General features: G+C 47.4%; 1 protein-coding gene across 1 annotated transcript; it reads right to left on the reverse strand.

Annotated features, from left to right (window-relative positions):
* Nucleotides 1–4086: 4086 nt before the first annotated feature.
* TMEM38A (transmembrane protein 38A) lies at nt 4087–26129 on the reverse strand. Its single transcript, XM_061188686.1, has 6 exons — nt 25961–26129; nt 10465–10621; nt 10022–10206; nt 7632–7719; nt 5431–5548; nt 4087–4651 (listed from the first exon to the last, which is right to left on the reverse strand). Exons 1-6 carry the CDS (start codon nt 26082–26084, stop codon nt 4424–4426), a joined length of 900 nt encoding a protein of 299 aa, XP_061044669.1. The 5' UTR covers nt 26085–26129; the 3' UTR covers nt 4087–4423.
* Nucleotides 26130–26955: the final 826 nt, after the last annotated feature.

Here is a 26955-nt window from a genome sequence, read left to right on the forward strand (position 1 = left end):
GAACCATGTTGTGTATTTTACAATAATAATAATAACAATAACAATAACAATAAAAGAACCTTTCTCTCAACTCAAGACCAAAGAAGCTACTGAGCGTGACACCTGCATCTAAAATTAGGCTGGACTTGAGAGCTGGCCATCAGAGTTCTCACACCTACATGGGATGGCAGGGTCAGCCTGCCCTGCCAGTCATCCCCCAACCAGCCAGTGGCTTGCCCACCCCCTTCCCAAAATAGGCTGGGAGGCTATTTTGATACAATCTGTTCTCTCATAAAATGAGATCCCAGAACATTTGTGCTGGAAGGCAGGGAGCCAGCTTATTGCCAACACCCACCAGGTGCTAGATGAGTCCAGGCAGAAGCATTTTGTGCACTCTTACAGAGCTGTCTTTGTAATCCAACTCCAGACGCTCCTGCTGGGCGTCCTAGGAGGAAAGTGAGGCTCGGAGAAGGGGGGTTACTCGCCCAATGCCACACACCTCGAAGGTGAAAAGACAGGATAGGAACAGGTCTGAGAAGCTTCAGAGCCTATTCTGGTTTTCCTTTTCTTTTGATTAAGGTAGAATTCTCAGCATACGGTTCTGTAAGTTTTGACCACGATCAAGATACAGAACAGTTCTGCTGCCCTCTCCCCTTGAAATTCCCCTGGCCCCTTTGAAGACAATCTCTCCTCCCACTCCTAGTACCCACTGATCTGTGTTCTGTCTCCATAATTTTTGCCTTTCCTATAACATCCTATAAAGGGAGCACACAGGATGTAACCAGAGTCTGGCTTCTTTTGAAATTCATTCACATTGCTGTGTGTGTCAAAAATTCGTTCCTTTTCTTCTCTGAGTAGTATTCCATTGTGTGATGGGATCATTGTATGATGTTCATCCACTCACCAGCTGATGGGCATTTGGGATGTTTCTGGTTTTTGGTGATTACCAAAACCAGCCACTATAAACATTTCTTGTGCGAACATGAGTTTGTGCTTCACTTAGAAATGGGATTGCTGCGTTATATGGTCAGTGATGTTAAATTTTATATGAAACGACCCAACTCTTTTCCACTAGCAGTGCATGAGCATTCCAGTTGCTCCAAATCCTTACCAGCACCTGGCATTTTTAGTTATTTTTATTTTACTCACTCTAAATGGTATTGTATTCATTTGCTAGGGCTGCCATAACAAAACACTACAGACTGGGTGGCTTCAACAACAGAAATTTATTTTCTGACAGCTCTGGTGTCTGGAAGTGCGAGATCAAGGTGTCAGCAGCACATCTGGTTTCTTCTGAGACCTCTCTCCATTGCCTGTAGATGGCCATCTTCTCCCTGTGTCTTCACATGGTCTTTTCTCTGTGTATGCCTGTGTTCTAATCTCCTCTTTTATAAGGACACTAATCATACTGGATTAGGGTCCACCTTAAAGAGTTCATTTGAATTTAATCACTTCTTTAAAGACTCCAACTCCCAGAATGGGGGTTGGGGGGTGTCACAATTCGGCCTATAACAGATACTGCAGTGGCATTTTATCGTGGATTTAATGTGTATTTCATGTGATTACTTGTCATACATCTATTCTCTTTGGTGAACTGTCTGTTCAAATCTTTTGCCCAATTTTTATCAAGTTTTTTTTCTTAAGTTTTTTTTTTACAGCTTTATTGAAATACTATTGACATACAATAAACTGCACAGATTTAAAGTATACAATTTGATAAGTTGTGACATGTATATAGACCCGTGAAACCATCACCACAATCAGGAGGGTGAAGACATCCATCACCCAAAGTTTTCTTCTGCTTCTTTGCCATCTCTTCTACCCCAACACCTGTCTCTCTCTCTCCCCAAACACCCACTGATCAGATGTTATTACAGGTGAATTTGCCTTTTCTAGAATTTTATATGAATGGAATCATCCCATATGCATACTTTTTTGTATGGCTCTTTTCACCCATCATGATGCATTTGAGGCTCATTCATGTTATAGTTTGTTCCTTCTTATTGCTGAGTACTATTCATTCAATTTTTTTTTGGCCGCACCGCACAGCATGCAGGATATTAATTCCCCGACCAGGGATCAAATCCCAGCCCCCTGCATTGGAAGCATGGAGTCTTAACCACTGGACCACCAGGGAAGTCCCCATTCACCTTTTGATGGACATTTGTTTGCTGTTTCTAGTTTGGGGCTATTACAAAGCTGCTATGAACATCCGTGTCCATGTCTTTGTGTGGACACATATTTTCATTTCTCTTGGGCAAATATCTGAGTGGAATGTCTGGGTCATACAAAACTTTTTAAGAAACTGCCAAACTGTCTTAACTTTTGTTTAACTTTTTAAGAAACTGCCGAAATGTCTTCCAAAGTGGCTGCACTGTTTTACATTCCCACCAGCCATGTATGAGATTTCCAGTTGCTCCACATCCTCGTCAGCACTTAGTATGGTCAGTCTCTTTAATCTTAGCTCTCCTAGTGGGTGTGAAGTGGTGTCTTCCCACTCATTTCCCCAATGGCCAAGGATGTTGAGCATCTTTCATGTGCTTATTTCTATGCCATCTGTATATTCTCTATGACAAAGTGTCCACTCAAATCCTTTGCTCCTTTTTAAGTTGAGCTGTTTTCTTATTATTGAGTCTTGAGAATTCTTTACATATGCAGGATACAATCCCTTTATCAGATGTGTGATTTTCAAAGATTTTTCTCCCAGTCTGTGGCTTGACTTTCATTCTCTTAACAGGGTTTTGCACAGACTATTAGCTGCAAATCCCAACCACTCCCATTAATCCTCCCACCTGTCTTTGAAGGGCAGTGATAATCATCATCCTCTTTTTCTCAAGAAGCAAACAGGCTTAGAGAAGGGGAAGCCCCATGACCTGTCAATGTCAGAGTGAGGATCAAACCCACTTCTGCTTAACTCCAAGCCCCACAGACTTCACCCACTGCCTCTATCTCCCACTGGTGAGCAAGGGCTGCCATGAGCCTCATTCTCCTGGAAACTCCATGCGTCTCTAAGTTCACAGGACTCCCATTGTGTCGTGAGGCCAAAAGAGCAAGAATGAATCAGACAAGCCATCAGGGTTCTTTCACAACAAATTTATTTGCTGACCCTTCACGCTGAGCCTTGATGGACATGCAAGAGGAGGAATTTGGGGGCCCTACAGCCTCAGGACCCACCTAGCTCCCAGGCATCACCAGATCAAGGCACTTTCCCAATAGCTGGGCAACACCTGGAACCCCAACAATCCCACACCGCTCTGACACAGCTGCAGGCTGATGCCCTGAGCATGCTCTGAGCACCCGTGTGCAAAGCGCAGCCCCAAGCTGGCCTGGTCTGGGCCCCAACCCCATCTGAGACTGGCCATGCCCAACCCACCTACCCCTCTCAGATGTCCTGGTGACCTAGGCTGAGATGAAGATGGCCAGGAGGGGCGCTCAGCTCCCATCCCCCTCGCACACCCTGAATCAAGTTCTCAGCCTGTCTAGCAGCAGCACAAGGTTTGGCACATAGTAGGCATGTGTTTGTTGAATGACTGAGTGAGCGGCAATGAAGGATGCCAGCATGAGGGAGGTCTCATGGAGCTTCCCAGGTCCAACAGTGAGTTCTTGGAGCCCCTGGACAGAGCCAGATCTTGGAACACCTGCCCAGCCAAGCTGCATTTCTTTGGTTTAGGAACAACCTGAAGCCAAGAATCAGAACAAGTCTTCCCCACCCTCCATGCTCTCAAGTCTGGCTTAGACATGTCTACTGAAGGCCTCCTTTGTGCCAGGTAACCTGTGGGGTTCTCCAGTCCACAAACACAAAAGATCTAAAATGCAAAGCCATTTTTATGCACGATGAACATCCACCAAGGCCTCCCCTCCTAACTGCATTGTGCTTCTGAGCTTAGAAAGCTGGTTCACGTCCAGCCTCACATCAGCCCTTGCATACAGAATGGGGTGAGGAGCCACTATATGGATGGGGCACACAAGGCTCAGAGCAGGAGGCAACTTGCCCAGGGATGCCCAGGAGAAGTTGGCAAGAAGAGACGTGGAAACCACAGCAGCTACCTTACAGCAGACACTTAGTATAACGTCCGTCAAACGAATGAGTCTCAACATGGCTTGAAATTCTTTTGGAGTCAAGGTGTAATTTTAGAGAGGAAATAATAGAACCAAGAACATAACTGCCAGGGTTTCCGGCTGGAGCTGCTGCTGGGATTCTGTGAACTCCCCCCCGCAAAGCTGTAACTCTATGGGGACCTGGCAGAAAAAGAAAGGGACCCCCCCATTCCTACAAATGCCCTTCACCCCCATATCTCATTTAACCCCCGCATCAGCCCTGGAGGGTGGGCTAATGGCTCCAATTTGTAGATGGGGAAGTAGAGGCCTGGAGAGGGGAGAACTGAGCCCAGGTCCTGGGTCTGGGTCCTCTCCTTGGTGCCCTGAATGCCCCCAGCGCTGCCCTCTAATCTGCCTTCTTGGTTTTTTTCTTCCTGGAGCCCTCACTCAGCTCCTCCTTGGACTTGGTGGGCAGGGCTGAGTGCGAGGAGCCGGGCCCACTGCCGCCCTGGGATCCACCGTGGTTGTCATGGTGATGGTCGTTCCCCCAGGCCGACCCAAACAGCACAGGGCAGACGTAGCCTTCCAGAACATCAAAAGGGGAACTGTGGGAGTGAGTGGCCATCAGGAACACCTGAGGTGGTGTGGCAGAGGGACAGGAGAGGCGAGAGAGCCAGAGGGAGAATGAGGCAGAAGCAAAGTGGGGGGTTGGGGGGGAAAGAGAGAGAAGGTCAGCCAGGTCAAGGGCAGAGGGAGCCCAGACCCAGCCTTCTGGCTGCATGCACCCCTAAGAAGGTGACCAAGTGTCCTGGGTTTTCTGGGATGTGAGATTTTGGTGCTAAAAACCCAGGCACACCAGGACAGTTGGTCACCTTTTCCCCAGGAGTATCCCACACACACACCTGGGCTCAGAGAGGAGCTCTGTTTGGCTTGGGGTCGCTCACTCCCTTTCCCTATGTGATGGCCTGTGGTCCCTTCCCAGGGAGCCAGCAGCGAAGCTCCTCAGCTCCACGGGGAGGGAAGAGTGCATGGCCCCAGAAGACCTTTCCTGGGTAGGGGGTGACCCTAACTCAAGGCCTGAGGGTCAGACCAGCACCATTCCTGGTCCAGCCCGCTCTCCATGCCCGAGGCACAAGGCCCTGATACTCCAAACAGACTCGGTACACTCCTGCCCCCATCTTGGCCTTTGCCCATGCTGGGCCCTCTGCCTGGAAGACCTTGTTCTGTTCACCGCCATCCCCACCTGCTGGACACTAATCTTCTCATACCCTTCTCCCATGCGTGAACCTACTGACAAGCTCCCCACCCCTTGACCTTAGGGCTGTCCTTTCCCCAGACACTCAAGGCTATGAGTCTAAGCTCCCTATCCTCAGCCTGGGAGGTTTGGGTCGGCGTCAGGACAGGAAGGCTTACCTTACAGGATACCATGAACATGGTGAAGATGAAGATGAGGCTGGCTTTGGACACTGGGAGCCAGCGGGTCTGCTGGAGGGTGAAGAGGATGGCTCCGTACAGGCTGGCCTTGGTGGGGCTGGAGGGGGTAGCTGTGGTTACTGGGAGGTTCTGCATGGCTCAGGCCTCTATACCACTGTCCCAGGCCCCCTTCTCTGCCCACCCCTGCTGGTCCCAGCACCCATCCCAGCTTCTGCAGAGTGCCTGGTGGGAAGTTGCCCATGTGACATGGATGAGGTGGTATCTCCCTGTACAGTAAAGAGCTATCTTGGCCCCAAAAGAGGTCTCTCCTTTGCCCTGCTCCTGGAAGGTATCCATTAAGCCCTGGGAATGTCCTGCCTGATAGGAGTGTCTTTGTTTACCTGGGGATTTTGGGTCATACCAGATGGTAATGGTGTGATTTAGGGTGGGGTTTTGGGCCACATGGTATCAGCTGAACCTCTGGAGGGACTGGAGACTGAGGTCAGCCACGCAGGCAGTCAGCTATGTCTGTGTGACCAAGCCCCAGTAAAGCCCCTGAACACCAGGGCTCAGGGTAGAACTACTGGTTGGCAATCTTCAGCGCATACAGTCACACATGGATGCTGGGAGAAACAGGTGCTGTCCACACAGTTCCATTGAGAGAGGACAGTGTGAAGCTTGCACCTAGTCTCTCCCTGGATGCTGCCCCACATGTCTTTACCTTTGCCTTTTTTTTTTTTTTAAACCAATTTAAGCTGGTCAGTGTTGGGTTTTTTTGTTTGTTTGTTTGTTTAATTTAATTAATTAATTTATTATTTTTGGCTGTGTTGGGTCTTCGTTTCTGTGCGAGGGCTTTCTCTAGTTGCGGCAAGTGGGGGCCACTCTTCATCGCGGTGCGCAGGCCTTTCACTGTCGCGGCCTCTCTTGTTGCGGGGCACAGGCTCCAGACGTGCAGGCTCAGTAGTTGTGGCTCACGGGCCTAGTTGCTCCGTGGCATGTGGGATCTTCCCAGACCAGGGCTTGAACCCGTGTCCCCTGCATTGGCGGGCAGATTCTCAACCACTGCGCCACCAGGGAAGCCCCCTACCTTTGCCATTTTTAATCTGTAATAAACTATAATCCTAAGTATAATGGCTTGGCCAAGTTCTATGGGTCCTTCTAGCAAATTGTCAAACCTGAGGGTGGTCTTGGGGACTCCTAAACAGTGCACTCCCCCAGAAGGTGGGATTACAACACACAGTTCTTCTTAATTTTCCTTTTCTTCCTTGAAGAATAGGCTTCCAATATTTTGACTTGTTGCAGAAGACAGACCAGTGACTTCTGTTTCTGATGTCTGTCGCTCACTGCACGTACTTAATGATGATAATTCGACCTGATATTTCCAAAGCACGCACCAGGAACCAGGGTCAGAGGGGTTATGTGTGTGATGGAGCCTTCACACTCAGCTGATGAGGCAGAAATAGAATCTGAGAGGGGAAGCCACTTGCCCTCTTAGTAGCAAGCGACACAATGGTCTGAGCCCCCATTTCCCTGTCCATGAACTGAGTGTGGGAACAGACCTTTCATGGGGATAAAATGAGATAAAGTTATGTTTTCCAACATATGAAATGGGAGATAGTTTTCATTGGCATATGGGTGAGCCTTTTAATGTTGTCATATTTTAATGGCAACAGCTTTATTGTAGATTGGGAGAATATTTAACTAGCTTGAACCTTTAGGTCTTTTAAAAATGTATTAGGCTAAATGCCTTGTCAGGTCCTGGGTTGAGTCCTGTATGTTGCCATCTGGCCCTGCCCAATGTTCCCCACTTAGCCCCAGCCACACTCCTCGCCCACACTCTGTGTTCTACATCCTGAATCTCTCACTTCCCACCCACAATCTGTACCCTGACCCTGCAGAACCAGGCAGAATCGTTGCCCTTTTCTGAGTTGATAGTTGGCAGAGGTGCTGGCCTCTGTCCAGAAGCTCCCTCTTTGCCAGAAAACTCTTATTCACTCTTCAAAACCCAAATCAAGTGTCTCATCACCCTGCAACGCTGCCTGCCCCTGCCCACTAGGTAGTGTTAGGGCTCTACCTCCAGGGTCCCCCAGCCATGGTCTCTAGAAGCTTCTGGAAGGAGAATCAGGGGCTGAGATTTCCAAGTTACCAGGAGTATCCAACCCAGGGTCAGGCCCAGGGAATAGGGAGGATGGGATACTCACAAGGACATGTGCAGAATCTCGTTGGTCTCTGGCTTCCAAACCCCTCGGAGCAGCTGCTCAAAGTTGGACATGAGGGCGACACCAGAGCCTATGGGACAGGGTACTTCTAAACAAGCCTGCCACCTCCAGCTCCCTGTTCTTCTTGACTGAATTCCCAAGGAAGCAGATTCTTTGCTTCTGGAGTCTCCTCCAGAGGGATACTGAGGCTGGGGTGTATGATCATCAGTTGCAGGTGGGGGAATTGAGGCCCAGAGAGGGGACAGTCTTGCTGAGGGTCACACAGCACATTTGGAGCAAAACCAGCATGAAGTAATCGAGGTCATATCCCACCTGCAAGGTATGTCTTGGACAAATCTGGGTTGTCTGCCCTGACGCTCCCAATCCAGGACCCTGAGCTGTGCATGAGGCTTCCAGAGGGCTCCCCACCCCCAGCCTCTCTTCTCCTCTGGGTTCTGAGCTTTCAACCTTTCTCAAGCCACTTGCCCTCTGGAAGGCATGTCATACCCCTGGGGAATTTGCTCTGTAGTACAGGCTTCCTGGAGAGAGAATGAGACCCACGTCAAGATTTCTGGTTAAATTTCTAGAAGAATCTTCCCATTTACCCCAAATGTATTGGCTAAAGAGGCTTGGACACCCACTCCAGGAGTGGTTGTGCTAACTGGGATGCCTGATATGCACCACTGGACCAGGGGTTTGCATCTTGGATGATTTTGCCTCCAAGGAGGCATTTGGCAATATCTGTAGACATTTTTGGTTGTCACAACTGGGGAGGGGGTTGCTACTGGCAACTAATGAGTTGAAGCTAGGGATGCTCCTCAACACCCTATAATGCACAGGACAGCCCCCACCACAGAGCATGATCCAGCCCTAAATGTCGGTGGTGCTGAGGATACTGTGACTCAATGGATGATGATTCTAGACCCAGGCATTTTGGGGGTACCCACTTTGGTGAGCAGGAAGCAGGGATTCGGTGCCCAGTGGTGTTTAGCACCTGCTCAAGCCTTCTTTCCCTGCCTTCCTTTTACTCCTTGGTCCGTCACTGCAACTATTACTGTTGAATTATCTATTTCTCCTTTAACTTCCCTCGATTTTTGCTTTATGTATTTTGGTCCTCTGTTTTTAGGTGCATATATGTTTATAATGGTTATATCTTCTTAGTGGATTGACCCAACATTATAAACTGTCCCTCTATATTTTTAGTAATTTTTTTTGTCTCAAAGTCTATCTTGGTCTACCTCTTAGCATAAATGGAGGAGGATAAAAAGGAGGGCTCCAAAGTTGTTAGGAACGTGGATGTTGAATTCAGAGGACTTGGAGTCAAACCCAGCTGTGCCCCCATAGCCATGTGACCTTGGGCATGTCATTTCATCTCCCTCCTCTGTAGAAAGAGATGATGTTAGCCTTCTCCTAAAGGAGAGTCTTAAGGATAAAATGAGAAAAGATGCACAAAGGCCTCAACTCAAAACTTGCCCTGGGTCAGGGATCTTAACCTGGAGTCTATGCACCCAGACAGGAAACAGAATTACATCTTCATTTTCACATCCCTCGGTGAAATCCAGCCTTTCCTTCCATCATGAAGGGAGGCAGTTACCTCAGCAGGATTTGCAAGTCTGTGATTCTGTCACCAACAGAATTCATGGATGTTTTTCTTTTCACATTCCCATTGCTGCAGATGGTGGTTTCAAAATATCATTTGTGCTCAACACCACTTCAAAAGTCTGAGAGTTATTAGGAGCCACTGTAAGTTCTGCTATTTAATCACTAGTAAAGATGGATAAAGCTACTACAGCATATTTTTTAAAAAATTTTATAACTACTTTAAAATAATAGGCTTCCTTTATTCTCCTATATATTTTACTTTATGCATTTAAAAAACATAAAAGGGCCTGTAGGCTTTACTGGGCTGATAAAAGGGCTGTAGTCCACAAAGCTTAAGAACCTCTGTAGTTACAGGGGTATGATTTCCTCTCTAGGAGGCATTTGGCAATGTCTGGAGACATTTTAGGTTGGCACACTGATAGATGCTACTGGCATCTGGTGGGTGGAGGCCAGGGACGCTGCTCAACATCCTACGACGCACAGGACGGTCCCACCACAGAGCATGATCCAGCCCCAGACGTCAGTAGGGCCACAGTTGAGAAATCCTGCTCTAGAGACATCAGCTGTCATTGCTTCGTTGTCCTATTTACCTTTGATAGTTAAATTTCTGGAAGAATCTTCTCATTTACCCTAAAGGTGTCTGCTGATGAGGAGGTTGGACTCCTGCAGCCGTCCTGACATCCCTTAGCCCAGAGCAATGGCTGTGCCAGCTGGGGTGCCCGATACGTCCCACTGAGCAGGGGTTCTCAACTGGGGTGCTTTTCCATTGTTCTCATCATGGTCCTGTTTACCTTTGACCCAGCCAGTGGCGATCATGACGAACCACCCGTGGTGGTAGTGGTGATGCGCGTGATGGATGCCCACGGCGATCTTGCGGACTCTCACCACCTCCTTCATGGCCACAAAGATGAGTTTCACCGGCAGGAAGCAGACACACTTGTAAAAGAGGTCCAAGGGGCAGAAGAAAATCAAGTACCTTTGGGGAGAGAATGCCAAGCCTCAGGGGGAGACAGACCCTGGGGCCCCTCGGAGATGAGGTTGTGTCCAGACACTCGCTCTCACTTGCTGGGCTCAGGACAGCTGGGCAGTGGAAAGTGGTGGGTCAGGACCACTGTGGAGGTTGTGCTGGTGGGTCCTAGTTCCCCCAACCTCCCGCCTCCCCACTCCCAGGTCGCAGGGTCACCCTGCCCGCCTGCTCTGCTCTCCCACATCCCACCAGACGAGTGATGCTTACCAGACTGCTGAGGCCAGCAGGATGCTGGAGTTGTTGCTGAAGTAGTCGACCAGGGGCTCCCCGAGGAGCAGATCAGCCAGGATGTAACTCCCGAAGCAATGCAGCATGGCACACAGCCAGGATGCCATGGGGTGGCGCCGGGACAGCTCGACTGCTCCTGAGGGGCATGGGGCATCCCCCACCATCACCAGGGCATCTGGGACATGCTTCACCCTTTATGCCCTCTGTTCAGCCCATCCTAATTCAGCTGCCTTCACAGAGTACCCACCCAATGCCTTGCAGTTTGCCCATTTCAGAGGAAGAACCAAGGCTCAGAGAGGGTGCACACATGTCTGAGGTCACACAGAGAGAAGGCAGAACGAGGCTGGGGCTCTTTCCTCCGAGCTCAGAGAGGTGGCAATAACAATAACACCAGCTCACATTTAGCAAGCATTCCCAGGTCTCAGACACTGGGTTTAGCATTTATAGGAAGGACATTAAATCTTCATTGATAACTGCAGCCAAGTGCTCACTCTTATTATCCCCATGAGGAGACTGAAGCTTGAAGAGAGAGGACAACATGCAGTTGGGAAAGCTTTGACGCAGCTACTCCTGCCTTGGGCTGATGCCAAGATCCCTATAAGCTTATACCTGTACTTTTGGTCTCTCCTTATTTAAAAAAATTTTTGTGTGCGTGGTAAAATATACATAAAATGTACCACTCTAACCATTTTAAGTGTACAGTTCAGTGGCATTAAGCACGTTCATGTTATTGTGCAACCATCCCCATCATCCATCTCCAGAGCTTTTCACCTTGCAAAACTGAAACTCTGTCCCCATTAAACACTAACTCAGACTTCCCTGGTGGCGCAGTGGTTAAGAACCCGCCTGCCAATGCAGGGGACACAGGTTCAAGCCCCGGTCTGGGAAGATCCCACATGCCATGGAGCAACTAAGCCCGTGCGCCACAACTACTGAGCCTGCGCTCTAGAGCCCGTGCGCCACAACTACTGAAGCCCGTGCACCTAGAGCCGGTGCTCCGCAACAAGAGAAGCCACCGCAATGAGAAGCCCGCGCACTGAAATGAAGAGTAGTCCCTGCTCGCTGCAACTAGAGGTAGCCCACGTGCAGCAACGAAGACCCAACGCAGCCAAAAAAACCACTAACTCTCCATTCCTCCCTCATTCCAGTCCCTGACGCCTACCACTCTACTTTCTGTCTCTATGAACTTGACTACTTTATAGACCTCATGTAAGTGGAATCATACAGTATTTGTTGTTTTGTGACTGGATTCTTTCACTTAGCATAATGTCCTCAAAGTTCATCCACGTCATAAGATGTGTCAGAATTTTCTCCTTTTTAAGGCTGAATAATATTCCATTGGATGGATCTACCACATTCTACATATCCATTCATCCATCAATGGACATTTGGGTTGCTTACACCTTTTGGTTATTGAGAATAGTGCTGCTAAGAACATGAACGTACAAATATCTGTACAAGTTCCTGCTTTCAATTCTTTTGGGTATATTCCAGATGTGGAATTGCTGGATCAAATGTTAATTCCATTTTTAATATTTTGAGAAACTTCCATACTGTTTTACACAGCAACTGCCCCATTTTACATTCCCATGAGTAATGCACAAGTGTTCCAACCTTTCCACCTCCTCAGCAATACTTGTTGTTTTCTGTTTTTTAGGAATAGCTATGCTGATGGGTATGAGGTGATATCTCATTGTGGTTTTGATTTGCATTTCCCTAGTGATTAGTGATATTCAGTACTTTTTCATGTGCTTATTGGTCATTCCTATATCTTCTTTGGAGAAATGTCTATTCAAGTCTTTTGTGTATTTTTTTAAAAATTGGGTTGTCGTTCTGTTGTTAAGTTGTGCTCTTATGGAGAATGTTCATTTGCTGGGTAAAGAGCTTTGATTGGCCCCAGATAGGAAGGCACAGAAGAAATTTGAAAGGTGGAGCTGAAGAGCTCCAGAGCCCTATCTTGCTGGGTGAGAGCCATCAGTGCAGAGGGAAGTCACCAGGTATTGGTACTAAAGGGGACAGTGCAGGGCATGCCCACATGTGAGGAACGGTGTAGAAAGAGCAATGAGCAAAGCTGGATAATGGAGTCCTTGAAGGCAGAATTATACTAACAGGGTGAGGAGGGAGAGAGGGCATCCCATGCTAGCAGCATGGAAGGAACAAAGACACAAGCAAAGATGGCCAAGCACAAATGCCACTTCCTCCAGGAAGGCTTCCTTGCTCTACTGAGCCAGTCACTCCCGACTCTGGGCTCCCACCACCCTGTGGACTCCACCCCATCTTTGGTCTTGGTACTTTATTCAATTTTTCACATAGAATAACAGAAAGTAGATTAGTTGTTGCTTAGGGCTGGAGGGGATGGGGGAGATGGGAGGGTAAAAGCTAGAGGATCCAGCTTGGAGGAGATAGTTGCACAATTCTGTGAATATACTAAAAACCAGTGAATGGGATGATTTAAATGGGTGAATTGGGTGGTATATGAATTAAATCTCCATAAAGCTCTTAAAAAATAAAAGGATAACAAAGAAAAAAAATGTAACAGTTCACAGTTTCTGCAACTGAGGATACACATTCATAAATGATACTGAATTGAGTCTTCTTATAAACCCAAGGCAAGAAAATGCAAAAGACTGGACTAACTTAGCGAATAGAAATAGGGACCCCACACCTAAGGAAGATGGCTCAGTGCATTGGTCTCCAACTTGGCTGTACATCAGTTACCTGGGGACTTTACAAACACCTGATGCCTGCGCCCCATCCCAAAGTGTCTGTGTTTGTCGGTGTGGGATGTGGCTGGGCTTGTGGATTTTTTAATGCTCCTAGGTGATTCCTTTGTGCAACAAAGTTGAGCACCACAGAGATAGGGGAATGAATTGGCCCATGTCCTGACATCCTGCAGCCTTGAGAACCCAAGACCTCCATGGTCTGAGAGGATGGGCTCCCAAGAGCAATGGTTTTCAAACTGTGTTCCTGGGAACCGTGAGGGTTTGCAGGGGCAAAGGAGAAACCAAGCAGGTATGTCCTGGGTCTTCCCCCCTGTTTCAACCAGAGCACAACTTCGTTTACTGCTTCATCTCAGAGTTCGGCATAAGATTTTGTTTGAAAAGGAGAATCTGGTATTCACACAGTCGTGCATGCAAATATTCATAGCAGCTTTATTTGTAAACAACCCAAATGGCTTCAGTGGGTGAATGGATAAACAAACCATGGTACATCTGTACCATGGAATACTACTCAGTAACGAAAAAGGAATAAACCAGGGATACACGAAACAACCCAGACAGATCTCAACGGCGTGATGCTCAGCGAAAACTGCCAATCTCAGAAGGTTACGTACTGTATATGATTCCATTTATATAACATTCTCCAAGTGACAAAACCATAGGGATGAGTGGCAGAGAGCAGATCAGTGGTTACCAGGGGTTAGGGTTCAAAGGAAGATCTAACTATAGAGGGGCATCACAAGGGAGTTTCTTTGGAGTGTCAGAACCATTCCGTATCCTGATCGTGGTAGTGGTTACTCCAATCTACACAGGTGATAAAATTTCAAAGGACTATATTTTTTAAAGTGCATGTAAAAACAGCTGAATAAAGTCTGTAGTTGGTGTTAATGGTTTTATTCTGATGCCAATTTCCATGTTTTAATAATGAGCTACCATTAGGTAAGATGTTGGCATTGGGGGAAGCTGGGTGAAGGGGACTTGGAAACTCTTTGCTCCATTTTTGCAACGTCTGGGAATCCCCTGGTGGTCCAGTGGTTAGGACTCAGCACTTTCACTGCCGGGGGTTCAATCCCTGGTTGGGGAATTAAGATCCTGCAAGCTGTGGCATGGCCACAGGAAAAAAAAAAAAAAACCCATTTTTGCAATTTCTTATGAGTCTTAAACTCTTTCAAGATAAACTGTATTTTAAGATCCCAAATGAAAATGAAGGCAGGGGGTCTAGTTCTTTAAAAACACATTTACAAAAAACACTAGAGGTACAGGATTAATGTCTATTAGTCAAATCATACACTTTATACTACACACTTAAGTCTTTTGAATCTTTTTTTTTTAAACATCTTTATTAGAGTATAATTGCTTTACAATGGTATGTCAGTTTCTGCTTTATAACAAAGTGAATCAGTTATACATATACACATGTCCCCATATCTCTTCCCTCTTGCGTCTCCCTCCCTCCCACCCTCCCTATCCCACCCCTCTAGGTGGTCACAAAGCACCGAGCTGATCTCCCTGTGCTACGCGGCTCCTTCCCACTAGCTATCTATTTTATGTTTGGAAGTGTATATATGTCCATGCCACTCTCTCACTTTGTCCCAGCTTACCCTTCCCCCTCCCCGTATCCTCAAGTCCATTCTCTAGTAGGTCTGCATCTTAAGACAATAGTAGCATAAAGATAGAACCTAACTATCTCAAAAGATTCAAAAGGAAGAAATGGACAAATTCTTTTGAATCTTTTGAGATAGTTAGGTTCTATCTTTATGCTACTATTGTCCTAATCTTCTACAGCCACACCCCTGAGTTGGAACCTGGGTGTCTCCTGGTGTGATGACTTATTTCATCATCTTGATTCCTTCCCTCCCCCACTAGTTTCACTTTCCAGAGAATAAATTTAGGATTAAGTCATAAGACACAGCTACTTAGCTCTCACAGCCAGAGCTGGTACCAATGACTCTATTTTTTATTTTTTAAGTTTTATTTTAAATTTTATTTTATTGAAGTATAGTTGATTTACCATATTGTGTTAATTTCTGCTATACAGCAAAGTGATTCAGTTATACATATATAAACATTATTTTTCATATTCTTTCCCATTATGGTTTATCACAGGATATTGAATATACTTCCCTGTGCTATATATGCTATACAGTAGGACCTTGCTGTTTATCCATCCTATATATAACAGTTTGCATCTGTTAATCCCAAACTCCCACTCCTTCCCTCCCCCCCACCCCCGCCAACCACAAGTCTGTTCTCTACGTCTGTCTTTTTCTGTTTTGTAGATAAGTTCATTTGTGTCATATTTTAGATTCTACATATAAGTGATATCATATGATATTTGTCTTTCTCATTCTGACTTACTTCACTTAGTATGATAATCTCTAGGTCCATCCATGTTGCTGAAAATGGCATGATTTCATTCTTTTTTATGGCCAAGTAGTAGTCCCCAATGGCTCTCTTTAATAAACAATTTACTTAATCCAGTAAAAACTCTACTCAATGTGGATGTGAGATGACAAGCTTACAATATGTAATCTATTAGTCAAAAGGCTAATCAAAAGAAATAATTAGTTCAGGTTTTGGGCGTTTGGGGGGAAAGTTTCTCTTTGTTTCTAGAGATTGGATGCCTTTTGTCTCTAAATTGTCAAATCTGAATACTTGGTCTCTTTATGCTGTGTACTAAGTGTGAAGCTATTGACATAAATACCTGTGTATACTATTGATACACTCAACAAGTTGACTTGATCGTAATCCTTCGGTGACTACAGGGACCTTATCAGTCTTATCTGCAGCTGAACCACCCCCTTCCCCTGACCCCGTGTGCTTGGCACTGTGCCTGATACATGGTAGTTACTCAACAAATAATTGTTAGTGAAAGAACTGTCCACATGGAGGTTACATTCTAGCAAATGTGGACTGAACACTCCTAGGCACTGAGGTTGTGTTGGGCACTTTTGGTTACATTATAGCAACAACTTCCCCTGCTCTCTTTATTTATTGAGTTACTTTTTTTTTTTTTAATTGAGTTACTATTGTGTCCCAGGCAACTACACACCTTCACACCATCCTCAAGCCTTCAGCGTCAGAGCCCAGGCTTTCAACCACAGGTAATGTAGGGATCAATATCCCTGCCTATAGTGAGTTATAGGAGGGACCCCCCCCCCAAATTCATGTCCATCAGAACCTCATTTGGAATAGGGTCTTTGCAGATGCAAATAAGGTAAGGATCTCCAGATGAGATCATCCTGGAGCATCTGGGTATGTCCTGAATCCAATGAGAGTGTTCTTATAAAAGACAAAAAAAGGAGACACAGACACAAAGAAGAAGGTGTTGTAAGTTGAACTCACAAGAAGATATGTTTAAGTCCTTACCCTTTGTATCTGTGAATGTGACCTTATTTGGAAATAGGGTCTTTGCAGATGTAATTAAGTTAAGATGAGGTCATTAGGTGGGCCTTAATCCAATGTCTGGTGTTCCTTATAAGAGGAGACAGATCACAGGGAAGAAGGCCATATAAACAAGGAGGTAGAGACTGTAGTGATGCATCTACAAGCCATGGAACCCCAAGGATGCTAGCCACCTCCAGAAGCTAGGAAGAGGCATAGAAAGATTCCTTCCTAGAACCATCAGAGAGAACATGGCCCTGCTGACACCTTGATTTTGGATTTCTAGCTTCCAGAACTGTGAGACAATACATTTCTGTTTTAAGCCACCCAGTTTGTGGTACTTCATTATGGCAGCCAAAGGAAATTCATACAGAAGGCCATATGAAGACAGAAGCAAAGACTGGAGTGATGTATGTATAAGCCAAGGAATGCCAAGGATTGCTGGAAGACACCAGAAACCAGGAAAGAGGCATGGAAGCATCCTTCCCTAGAGCCTCCAGAAGGAACCAGACACCTTGACTTTGAACTCTGGCCTTCAGAACTGCGGAGAATAAATTTCTGTTGTCCTAAGCCCTCTAGTTTGTGGTCATTTGTTATGGCAGCCCTAGGAAATTAACATAGCATCTGACAGATGAGGCAACAGAGTCTCCCCAAGGTCAATGGCTTACCCAAGATCACCCAGGCATTCAGTGAGTATTTTTGAGCTCTGACCATGTGCTGGGCTCTTGCTAGGCACTGGGGATGCAGCCATAAGCAAGAGCTGGTTCAGGCATTACCTTTGTGGGGCCCATAGTGTGGTAGAGAGGCAACGTGGTTAAATAATCCCACAAATGAAGGTTAAACCTCATGAGGGAGAGACACATGGTGCTTTGAAGGGTTTAATTGGGGAACTGTCCTAGCTGAGGAGGTCAGACTTCATTTAGGAAGTGGCACTTAAGCTGAGATCTGAACAATGAGCAGGGATTTCCTAGAGGATGGGGGTGGAGGCGTGAAGATGATCCAGGCAAAGGGAGAGCATGGGAGAAGGTGGAAGGGGGAGGAGAGAGGAAACCTAAGAGCTAAGGGGCACTCAATGCAAGATACACTGGTCAGGTAGGCATGGGCTGGATATCCAGCAAAGCAAGTGACCAAGCCAGGGTCACACAGACCCCACACCTTTCAACATGGCATCCAAGCCTCTTTCCTGGGTTTGATGTCCAATGTTCTAAGCCCATGTTGGGGAAAGAAACATGAAGTCCACTGTACTCCATAGAGGGAGTTGCCTTCTTCTCAAATCAGTCAACCTCACAGAGAAGTGGGGAGGGGACTATCTGCCCCTCCTCCAGAGGGAAAAAGCCCAGGTTTCCCTTGTACACACACAGTTGGGAGGGTCAATAGGCATAACCAGCTTGGAGGCAATTTGGCAATACTGAGGAAGCCAGAAGCCGTGAGTCGCCTGTGCCCCAGCAATTCTGCTCCTCACTATTTGCTCAAAAGAAACTAGTGCATGTGGGCAAAGAGACATGGGGAGGGGGATTTCACTGCCATACTGTTACAATAGGAGAAAAGTGGAGTCTACTGTTTCTTAGTGAGGGAGTAGAGTCACACAAAATGGAATACCGCAGAGGAGATATTTAAAAATGAATTAGATCCAGATCCGGGCTCCTCACCCTCAGCACTGCTGATGTATGGGGCAGAATCATTCTCTGCTGCAGTGGGGGCCATCCTGTGCACTGCAGGATGTCAAGCAGCATCCCTGGCCTCCACTCATTGGAGGCTAGTAGCCCACCCCCACCCTGGTTGTGACAACCAAAAATGTCTCCAGATATTACCAAGTATCCCCTGAGGACAAATTCCCTTCTGGCTGAGAACCCCTGCTCTAGATGTATCAACATGGATAAAACCCATAACGTTATTGCTGAGTGAAAAGGTTAGATTGCAAAATGATATATTTATGTATATTTTATGTATATGTGTAAAACAACACAAAATGCTCCATGCAGTTCATAGATACATAAACAGTGGTAAAGGTATACATACAGGCATGGGAAGAATATAGGCCGCCTTTAGGGCAGTGGTCACATCTAGAGAGGGAGGGAGAGGAACGGATGGGGTTGGCTCTGCCTGCCACTATTTCTTTAAAAAAATAAAAAAGAAAAACAGATCTGAAGCAAATCTACATTCACATCTGGTAAGTCTGTGTAGAGAGTATGGAAGTATCAGTGGGGATAGTTATTCTGTATGTTTGAAATATTTAATCACCAAAACTGCAAAAAAACAAGGGTCCCCTTAAAGCTGATAAGCAAGAAGGACTTGGGGTACTCTCCCACCTCATCACACTGGGCTCCACAGTCTGTACCAAGCCCCCTCGTGGGCCCCTCACTGCCTGCCCCCTCTCTGATGTCTGTGGATGGGGGTCCAGGAACAGGAGGTCTCATAGCCTAGGGTGGGCAGCGTGGTACCATGCTGTCCTATGCACAAGAACCCACCACTAGGTTCCGGAAGACTCATGCTCATGTTCACAGCAGCACTAGTCACAATTGCCAAAAGGTGGAAATAACCCAAACGTCCATCAACAGATGAATGGATAAACTAAATGTGGTCCATCCACACAATGGAATACAAGTCAGCCTTAAAGAGGAATGAAGTTCTGATACATGCTACAACATGATGAACCTCAAAAACATGCTAAGTGAAAGAAGCCAAAGACAAAAGACCACATAATGTATGATCCCATTGTTATGAAATGTCCAGGACAGGCAAATTCATAGAGACAGAAAGCAGATTAGTGGTTGCCAGGGGCTGGGGGAGGGGGGAATAGGGAGTGACTGCTAATAGGGAGAGGGCTTCCTTTTGAAGTGATAAAAATGTTCTTGAACTTATACATTACATATAGGTGGGATCATAAGACATGGCCTTTCGCATCTAGCTTCTTTCACTGAGCACAATATTTTCAAGGGTAATATTCATTTTCACTGCTGTATAGTATTCCATCATAGGAACAGCTTGCAAGTTATTTATCCATTTTCTTGCATATACATTTTATAATCAGGAAACATGTCTCATAAAAGTTGTTTCAGAGTAAGTCAGCAACACTCTTCCCTTTCTCTTTACCACCCCCATTGACTAACCACATGTTCTTGGACAAATCATTTTTTTCTTTCTCCATCTCTTTCCTTCTGTCAGGTGGGAACCCTAACCCCTTCTTTGCCCAACTCCTAGTAGAGGTTGAAATCAAATTTTCCCTCCTCAATCTCACCCTGGAGTCACAAGCCCAAAACGCATCTTCTCCCCGCCCTCGAGGTTATCCTGAGTCTCAACATCTACCAAGTTCCTCCATTATGAAGCCGAATGCCCTCTTCTCTCCTCTGGGGCATCTATTTAAAACGCCGCCAGCTGAGAGTTAATCCTTTCGAGCAGCTGGTGGGTCCTACAGGGGCCGGGTCAGGTGAGGCACCCATGTTTTGCAGAAATGGATACCTCTGCAACTAAAAATAACCCCCAGGGGTTGAATTCTTTCCAGGGTCTTTCTTGTGCCCTCTGGGACCATAGGGCCAGGGAGGGTGGGGGTGGGGATGGGAGCCTGGGTTTTGCGGGAACAAAGTAGGCTCCTCACTATTGGTGAGGCCTGGTAGAAAAGTCACACACCTGGGTTTTGGCTCTGCTTCTCACTCCGGCGTGGCTTTGGGCAAATAACCACCCCCGCCCCCCTCCCCCCCAAGCCTGTTTCCTCTGTTGTCAAAGGGAGAATGAAAGCGCTCCCTCCACCAAGTTATATTGATGATTCAATGCTCTGTATATTATCATCATTATGCATTTTTTTGTAAATTGAAGGGAATTCCCTGGTGGTCCAGTGGTTAGGACTCCGTGTTTTCACTGTCAAGGGCCCGGGTTCGATCCCTGGTTGGGGAACTAAGATCCCACAAGCTGCGTGGTATGGCCAAATAAATAAATAAAACAAAAAATTGAAGTTTAGTTGATTTACAATATTGTGTTAATTTCAGGTGTACAGCAAAGTGATTCAGTTATACATGTGTGTGTGTATACTTTTTCAGATTCTTTTCCATTATAGGTTATTACAAGATATTGAATATAATTCCCTGTGCTATACAGTAAACCCTTGTTGTTTATTTTATATACAATAGTGTGTATCTGTTACTCCCATACTGTTATTTTATCCCTCCCCCCCTTCTCCTTGGGCAACCACAATTTTGTTTTCTATGTCTGTGAGCTTCTTTTCATTATCAATATCCTCCCAGCGACCCTAGAAGGACGGGATGAGTCTCCCCATTGCTACAGATGAGAAGACTGAGGCTGGTGGGGATGTCCTGCCCCAAGGATCCACAGCAAGGCAGTGGTCAAGAAACTGCCCCCTGGCTCTTTCCCTTTGCCATGCTTCTTTTTGGTTTCTCTTGCTGAGTACTTGGGGCAGCACCAAGAAGCAGGAGAACGTGGGTTTCAATTCCAGATTTGCCACCAAAGCACTGCCCTCTCACCGGGTGAGTTTGGTTGCTCACTCCCCTATCTGGGCCTCAGTTTAGTCATGTGTAGAATGAGGATGCTGTCTAGAGTGACCAACTGTCCTGGTTTGCTTGGGGCTGAGGGGTTTCTGGGACTTTGGGTGCTTGTCTTGGGCGAACGTGGGCGAGTTGGTCACCCAGCGCTATCATTCATCTCAGAGGGCATCTGTGAAGATGAAAAGAAATTGCTTAGTGCTTAGCAATTAGATGAGAGTTATTTCTGGAACTGAACATAAATGGAAAGTACCTGTGGGTGGAAATGTTAGTGGATGGACTTATAAAAATCAGGTCTGCCTAAGGAGGAAGGAAGAAGCCCCTATCAGGACCCTAGTTCTGACCTGTGATGGGCTCCACAACATTCCCTCTCTGGGGGTCGGTGTCCTGTCTGTGGCTGGCCAGGAAGTGCTAGAAGGTTCCCCAGGGCACTTTTAGCACTGCTGCCATTCTGCGCTACTTAGTGTGAGGTCCAAACATAGGAAGTGTGTTCACAGAGTTTCTCTAAGACAAGTCACCCTCTCCCAAGCCTCTGTGCTCAGCTCTCTTCCTCAGTTTCCCCCACTGTAAAATGGAATAGCAGCCCCTCCTCAAAAGGCTGGAGGGTGAGCAGTCCCCAACCCTCAGAAAGCTTATAGTTCAAACCAGAGATCAAGGAACAGTTCTCTTTGGCTCCCACAGTATTTTTTAAATGTTCAAACTGCAACCAACATGTCTTTCAATAAGTGAATAATTAAACCGTGGAACATCCATACCGTGCAATATTATTCAGCACTAAAAAGAAATGAGCTACCAAGCCACGAAAAGACATAGGGGAGCTTTAAATGTATCTTGCTAAGTGAAAGAAGCCAGTCTGAAAAGGCTACATACTGTATGATTCCAACTCTATGACATTCTTGAAAAGGCAGAACTATGGAGACAGTGAAAAGATCAGAGGTTGTCAGGGGTTTGGGGAGGGAAAAGCGGGGGCGGCATGAATAGGTAGAGCTTGAGGATAGTGAAACTATTCTGCATGATACTACAATGATGGATACATGTCATTATACGCTTGTTAAAATCCATAAAATGTACAACACAAAGGAACCCTTATGTCAACTGCAGAGTTTAGTTGATAATGATGTTGATAATACCTGATAATAATGGTAATATGACAATAATGGTGTTGACAATAATGTTTGTTCATGAACTATAGCAAATGTTTCCACTCTGGTGCAGAATGTTGATGGTGGCGGAGGCTGTGTGGGAGGTTGGTGTGGGTGGGTAGTCAAAGTATATGGCAACTACTTTCAGTTTAACTTTGCTGTGGATCTAAACTGCTCTAAAAAACTGTCTATTAATTTTAAAAAAGAAAAAACATGTTCAAATAGCTAACATATAAACATAGGGAGCTGCAAATCACATTTCTAGCTTCCCTTGAAAAATTAGCTCTGCTGGTTCTAGCCCCAATCAGGGAGAGATGCACATGGCTGGATCTCACCTGGGGACGGTCCTCACCTGGCTGTCTTATTGTTTTCCATATATGACCTGCCTGGCCCTTGGAAGCATTAGAGTTTGAGACTCAGTCTAGATTAATGAGTCTTAAGTGGGGGTAACTGTGTCCCCCCGCAGAGACACCAGCAATGTCTGGGGACATTTTTTTTTCACTTTTTTCTTTTTTTTTATGGCCCCACCAAATGGCTTGTGGGACCTTAGTTCCCCGACCAGGGATTGAACCCGGGCCCTCAGCAGCGAGAGTGCGGAGTCCCAACCACTGGACCGCCAGGGAATTCCCTGGGGACATTTTTGATTGTCACAGCTGGGGTGTGCTCATGGCATCTAGTGGGTTGAGGCCAGGGATGCTGCAAAACATCCTGAAATTCACAGGACGGCCCCTGCCACAGAGAATGATCTGTCTCTGTCATTAGTGTTGAGGTTGGGAAACACTGGTGCAGAGCCGGTTCTCATCTGGGGAACTTTAAAAAATACTGATGCTGGTACCAACCCCTGCGATTCTGATTCTAATGATGAAGGGGTGCTACCTGGACAACAAGAGTCTTAAAAGCTCCCCAGGTGACTCTAATGTGTAGCCATACTTGAGAACCACTGGTCTGGAGGGCTCTTTGCATGGGTCAGGGCTTAAGGTAGCCAGGATTGTCATTTAATCATTCATTCACTCATTCCTTCAATCATGCCGCCAGCATCCACGACTTCTTTCTTTCTTCTTGCATAGAGCTAAGGGTCCTAGAGGTGAGCCAGACCTGGCCCTCCCTGCCCTATTAAGGAGCTCCAGCCTCTTTTAGCGCATCATTTCTCAAATGTTAGTATGCTTACAGGGATCTTGTTCAAATGCAGAGTCTGTTTTAGCAGGTCTTGGTGGGGAGCCTGGCATTCTGCATTTCTTAACCAGGGGCCACAGATGCTGTTCACCTGAGGACCACACTTTGTGCTTCATCCTCATTCAGGATTCTCACAAAAGCCTGACCCAGAAAATGCCTGCATCCTGGAAAACACATTGCCCCATGCCTTACAAATAATTCTACTACCTCTCACAAGTGCCTTAGATCTGACTACTGACAAAGTTCTCAATAGATCTTCACAATAGCCAGGAAAGGGAGTCCAGGATTATTTTACCAATGAGCCCATTTCACAGATGAGCAAACTGAAGCTCATGTAAGCAAAGCAACCAGCCTGGTGTTTACTCACTGTGAGAGGCAGAACTGACTCCCAATTTGAAGATTATTCCTTAAAGCCAGCTTGGCTCTCAGGTTCACAAAATTCTTAATTTCTGTACAAGGGGTCACACATATTCTGTAACTGGTCCTGCAATCAGCACATGGATTCTGAGAAGAAACTTTTAGAGAGGCTTAGCAGGAATACCAAACTGGGGGACTAACAGCTAAGTCCAATGCCTCCCTTTTCTAAGGGTAGGCAAGTACCCCAGAGCAATCGCAGTGATTCTTGGGGTCAAGCAGACCGGGGTTCGAATCCCAAGGCTGTCATCTACCAGCCATGGGACCACAGGCTCATTGTGTATGTAAATTAGCTTAGCCTCTATTTCCTATTTCCCCAGTTATGAAAGGAGGGAGTTGAATGTTGATCACAGCAGGGGGTTCTCAACCTTGACAGCATATAGCATCCTTGGGGGAGGGCAGCTTGAAACATGAGCATGCCAGGGCCCTATCCCAGATATTCTGATTCTATTGGTCTGGACTGGAGATGAGATGGGGGTTTAAGAACCCCCAGGAGCCTCTAATGTGCTGTTGGGGTTCAGGACCACTGAACCCTTTCAGCCGTCAGGAACCTTCAGGCTGCAGTACTTCAAGTTCAGGTGATTTACTCTGTGACTCCAGCAGAAATATCCCAACCACCCTGAATGCTCCCAGCCAGCCCAGAGACCTCTTTCCTTCCGAGACTTGTGCCCTACATCCCTACTGGGCTCCTGCCCTTCACAATTTTTGATTTCCCAATGTGTGCTAGGTTCTGTACTTGCCCAGGGGACTGGCCTGAGCCACCAGGAATTCATCTGCAGACAGGAAATACAGCCCCGTGTTCAGGCTAAGATAATACAACGCTTATTTTGCTTTGCAAAGTAACTGCTTTTCAGAAGAGCCTTTAAAGAAATAGACTCTGGCATGTGGACGAACTAAAATAAAATGGAACAAAAACACTTGCCAGGCAGAGTATGATCTTATTTGCATAAGACTGTGCATTTACATCCATAACTACAGGGGTATAAATGCAGAGAAGTGAGGTCTGGAAGGGTGGCCACCATGTCAACTGTAAATATCTCCTTTTTCCTTTGGGCTTTTCAGTTTGTTTGTTTGTTTTTCTTTCTTTTTTTAAAAAAATATACACGAGCACCTGTTTTTATCATCTTTAAAAAAGCTATTTCCGGAGAATATAGTGATAATTTACATCTAAGTGGGAGAAAAGATCACAAAGTTTCGGGTGATTGGTCTTTCTTCTAAAGCTAAATTCTACTGTCCATTTAGTTTGCTGGTGTGCTAGAATTATTAAAATACTAGGAGATGAACAAGAAACACTCCCTGAACCTTGTATAAAAATAGAATGCATTCTAAGGAAGCCATTTACCATCATTTAAAAAAATTGTTCAAAAAAAACAATCCAAGAAGCTGGGTTTTCCCCCCAGCGATTCTCCATGAGGGTCTGGAGCTGGTGGGAGGAGGCTGACCCCAAATCATCCTGCCCTAGGGCCGGTACTGCTCAGTAAGTGGAAAGGATCCGGGCCAGACCTGGAAGAATTCCCTCTGGGCTCCGAGATCCAGCAGAGCCTTGGTCCAGGGAAAGGGAGAGGAGGTTGCCCCAGGGCCACAGTGGGGAAGGGGCACCGGTGTCACCTTCTCTGAACCTGATCACAGCCCCCAGCACTGCCGGCCCTTATATAGACACTCAGCTGCCGTTCTGGCTCCCCGCGCCAAGGGCAAGGAGGGAGGTCACGGCTGCGGGCAGCCAGGACGTCTGGCCGAGCCAGCAAAGCCGACCCGCCTGCGCCCTCACCACGACCTACGCCCCTCGCCCAAGTTCCTGCGACCGTACCCTGCTCGGACCCCTGACCTTCTCTCCCTGCATCCTCCCCAGCACCTGTTCCCCCTCCTCTGAGCAATCACGTTCCTTTCCTTTCCTCCAGCCTGCATCTGCTTCCCCTCCCCCAGCCCCACAATCTCAGGAGCTTCTCTCCTTGCCCTCTCTCTTGTCTCTCCCCTCTGCCCGGCCCCGTATGGGAGAACCCCATGATTCCAGCACCTGCCTGCTTCCCCAAACCGGTCCCTGGGACTGTTCCCCCACGATTCAGGCCTTTCCCCTCCTCCAGACCCCTGGGTCTACCGCCGTCCCCCTCCCCGCAAAGCCAGTCCTCTCCAGCCTCCGGCCCTGGCTCACCTGGCTCATACTTGAGGTAGAGAATGGAGACGATGAAGTAGCTAAGGTCGAAGACAGGAAAGAGGGGCACCCGCGAGAAGCTGAGCGCAAGCTCGCCCAGGCTCAGCGCCGAGAGCAGCTCCATGGCGCCCGCCGGGTCCCACCCCAGCCCCCGGCCCGGTGAGTCCAGTCTCCTGCAACTGCGCCCCCCCCCACTGGACCCGCCCCCGCCCGCCAGGCGCCGCCCCCAACCCTGCCCCCTCGGGAGAGGAGGGGCGACCGCTGGCTGGCCTTGGGGCGGGTGGTGGGACCGTCCAGTCCCATGGAGCCCGGTAGGTCCAATGTCCCACACTCTGTCCCTCGGGTCATCACGACCCCATTCAGCCCAGCCAGGCGGGGTGCGGGGTCCCCGTGGAGTGTGAGTTGGACAGGGGATCTGTCCTTGGAGGGGGGCGGGATCCGTTCCTCACGGAGCCCACCCAGGCGGGACGGACCATTCAGGACCGCGTTCCTGTGGGGCTGATCAGGACCCACGTCCTCTGTGGAGCCCTTGGATCCGGACCTCCATACCCCGTGGGACCAGATTAGTTGTGAACCCCATACTCCCGTGCCCCATAGGGTCCATTCGGTCAGGAGCCCCGTCCTCTATCTAGCTGTCATGATCCCAGCCCTCTGTAAATCATGATTTCTGTGCCGCGCAAGGAATCCCGTCCTCCGAGGGAACCGCTCAGTCGGGACCCCCGCCCCGGGTAGTGCCTGCCTAGTGGGGATCCCGCCTTCCGTGAGGCCCAGGAGGAGGTCTTTTTGAAGTACAACAGTCGGGGCGTCCATGCCCGGTAGAGCCCACTGCATCAGGACTCATTCCCCTATGCAGTTCAATGATCAGGGGGCACCGTTTCTGCAGAAGCCGCATCCGAGAGCCCAGCCCAGCAGAAGAGAAAGCTGCTGTGCTAGTGCTGTGGCTGGCTGGTCTCTCACGCATGCGCGAAAGGCTTCCAATCCGTTACCCAACCCTG

Source organism: Eubalaena glacialis, chromosome 4 (genome assembly GCF_028564815.1).
Source record: "Eubalaena glacialis isolate mEubGla1 chromosome 4, mEubGla1.1.hap2.+ XY, whole genome shotgun sequence".
Lineage (NCBI taxonomy): Eukaryota > Metazoa > Chordata > Mammalia > Artiodactyla > Balaenidae > Eubalaena > Eubalaena glacialis.

Bases quoted from the DNA above. Each gene is read 5' to 3' on its own strand.
- TMEM38A (XM_061188686.1), bottom strand. From the start codon at position 26,084: ATGGAGCTGCTCTCGGCGCTGAGCCTGGGCGAGCTTGCGCTCAGCTTC. The intron at 10,207-10,464 runs GTAAGCATCACT...CTCTCCCCAAAG, and splicing joins CTGCTGGCCTCAGCAGTCTG to GTACTTGATTTTCTTCTGCC. The intron at 4,652-5,430 runs GTAAGCCTTCCT...ACACCACCTCAG, and splicing joins TGTTCATGGTATCCTGTAAG to GTGTTCCTGATGGCCACTCA.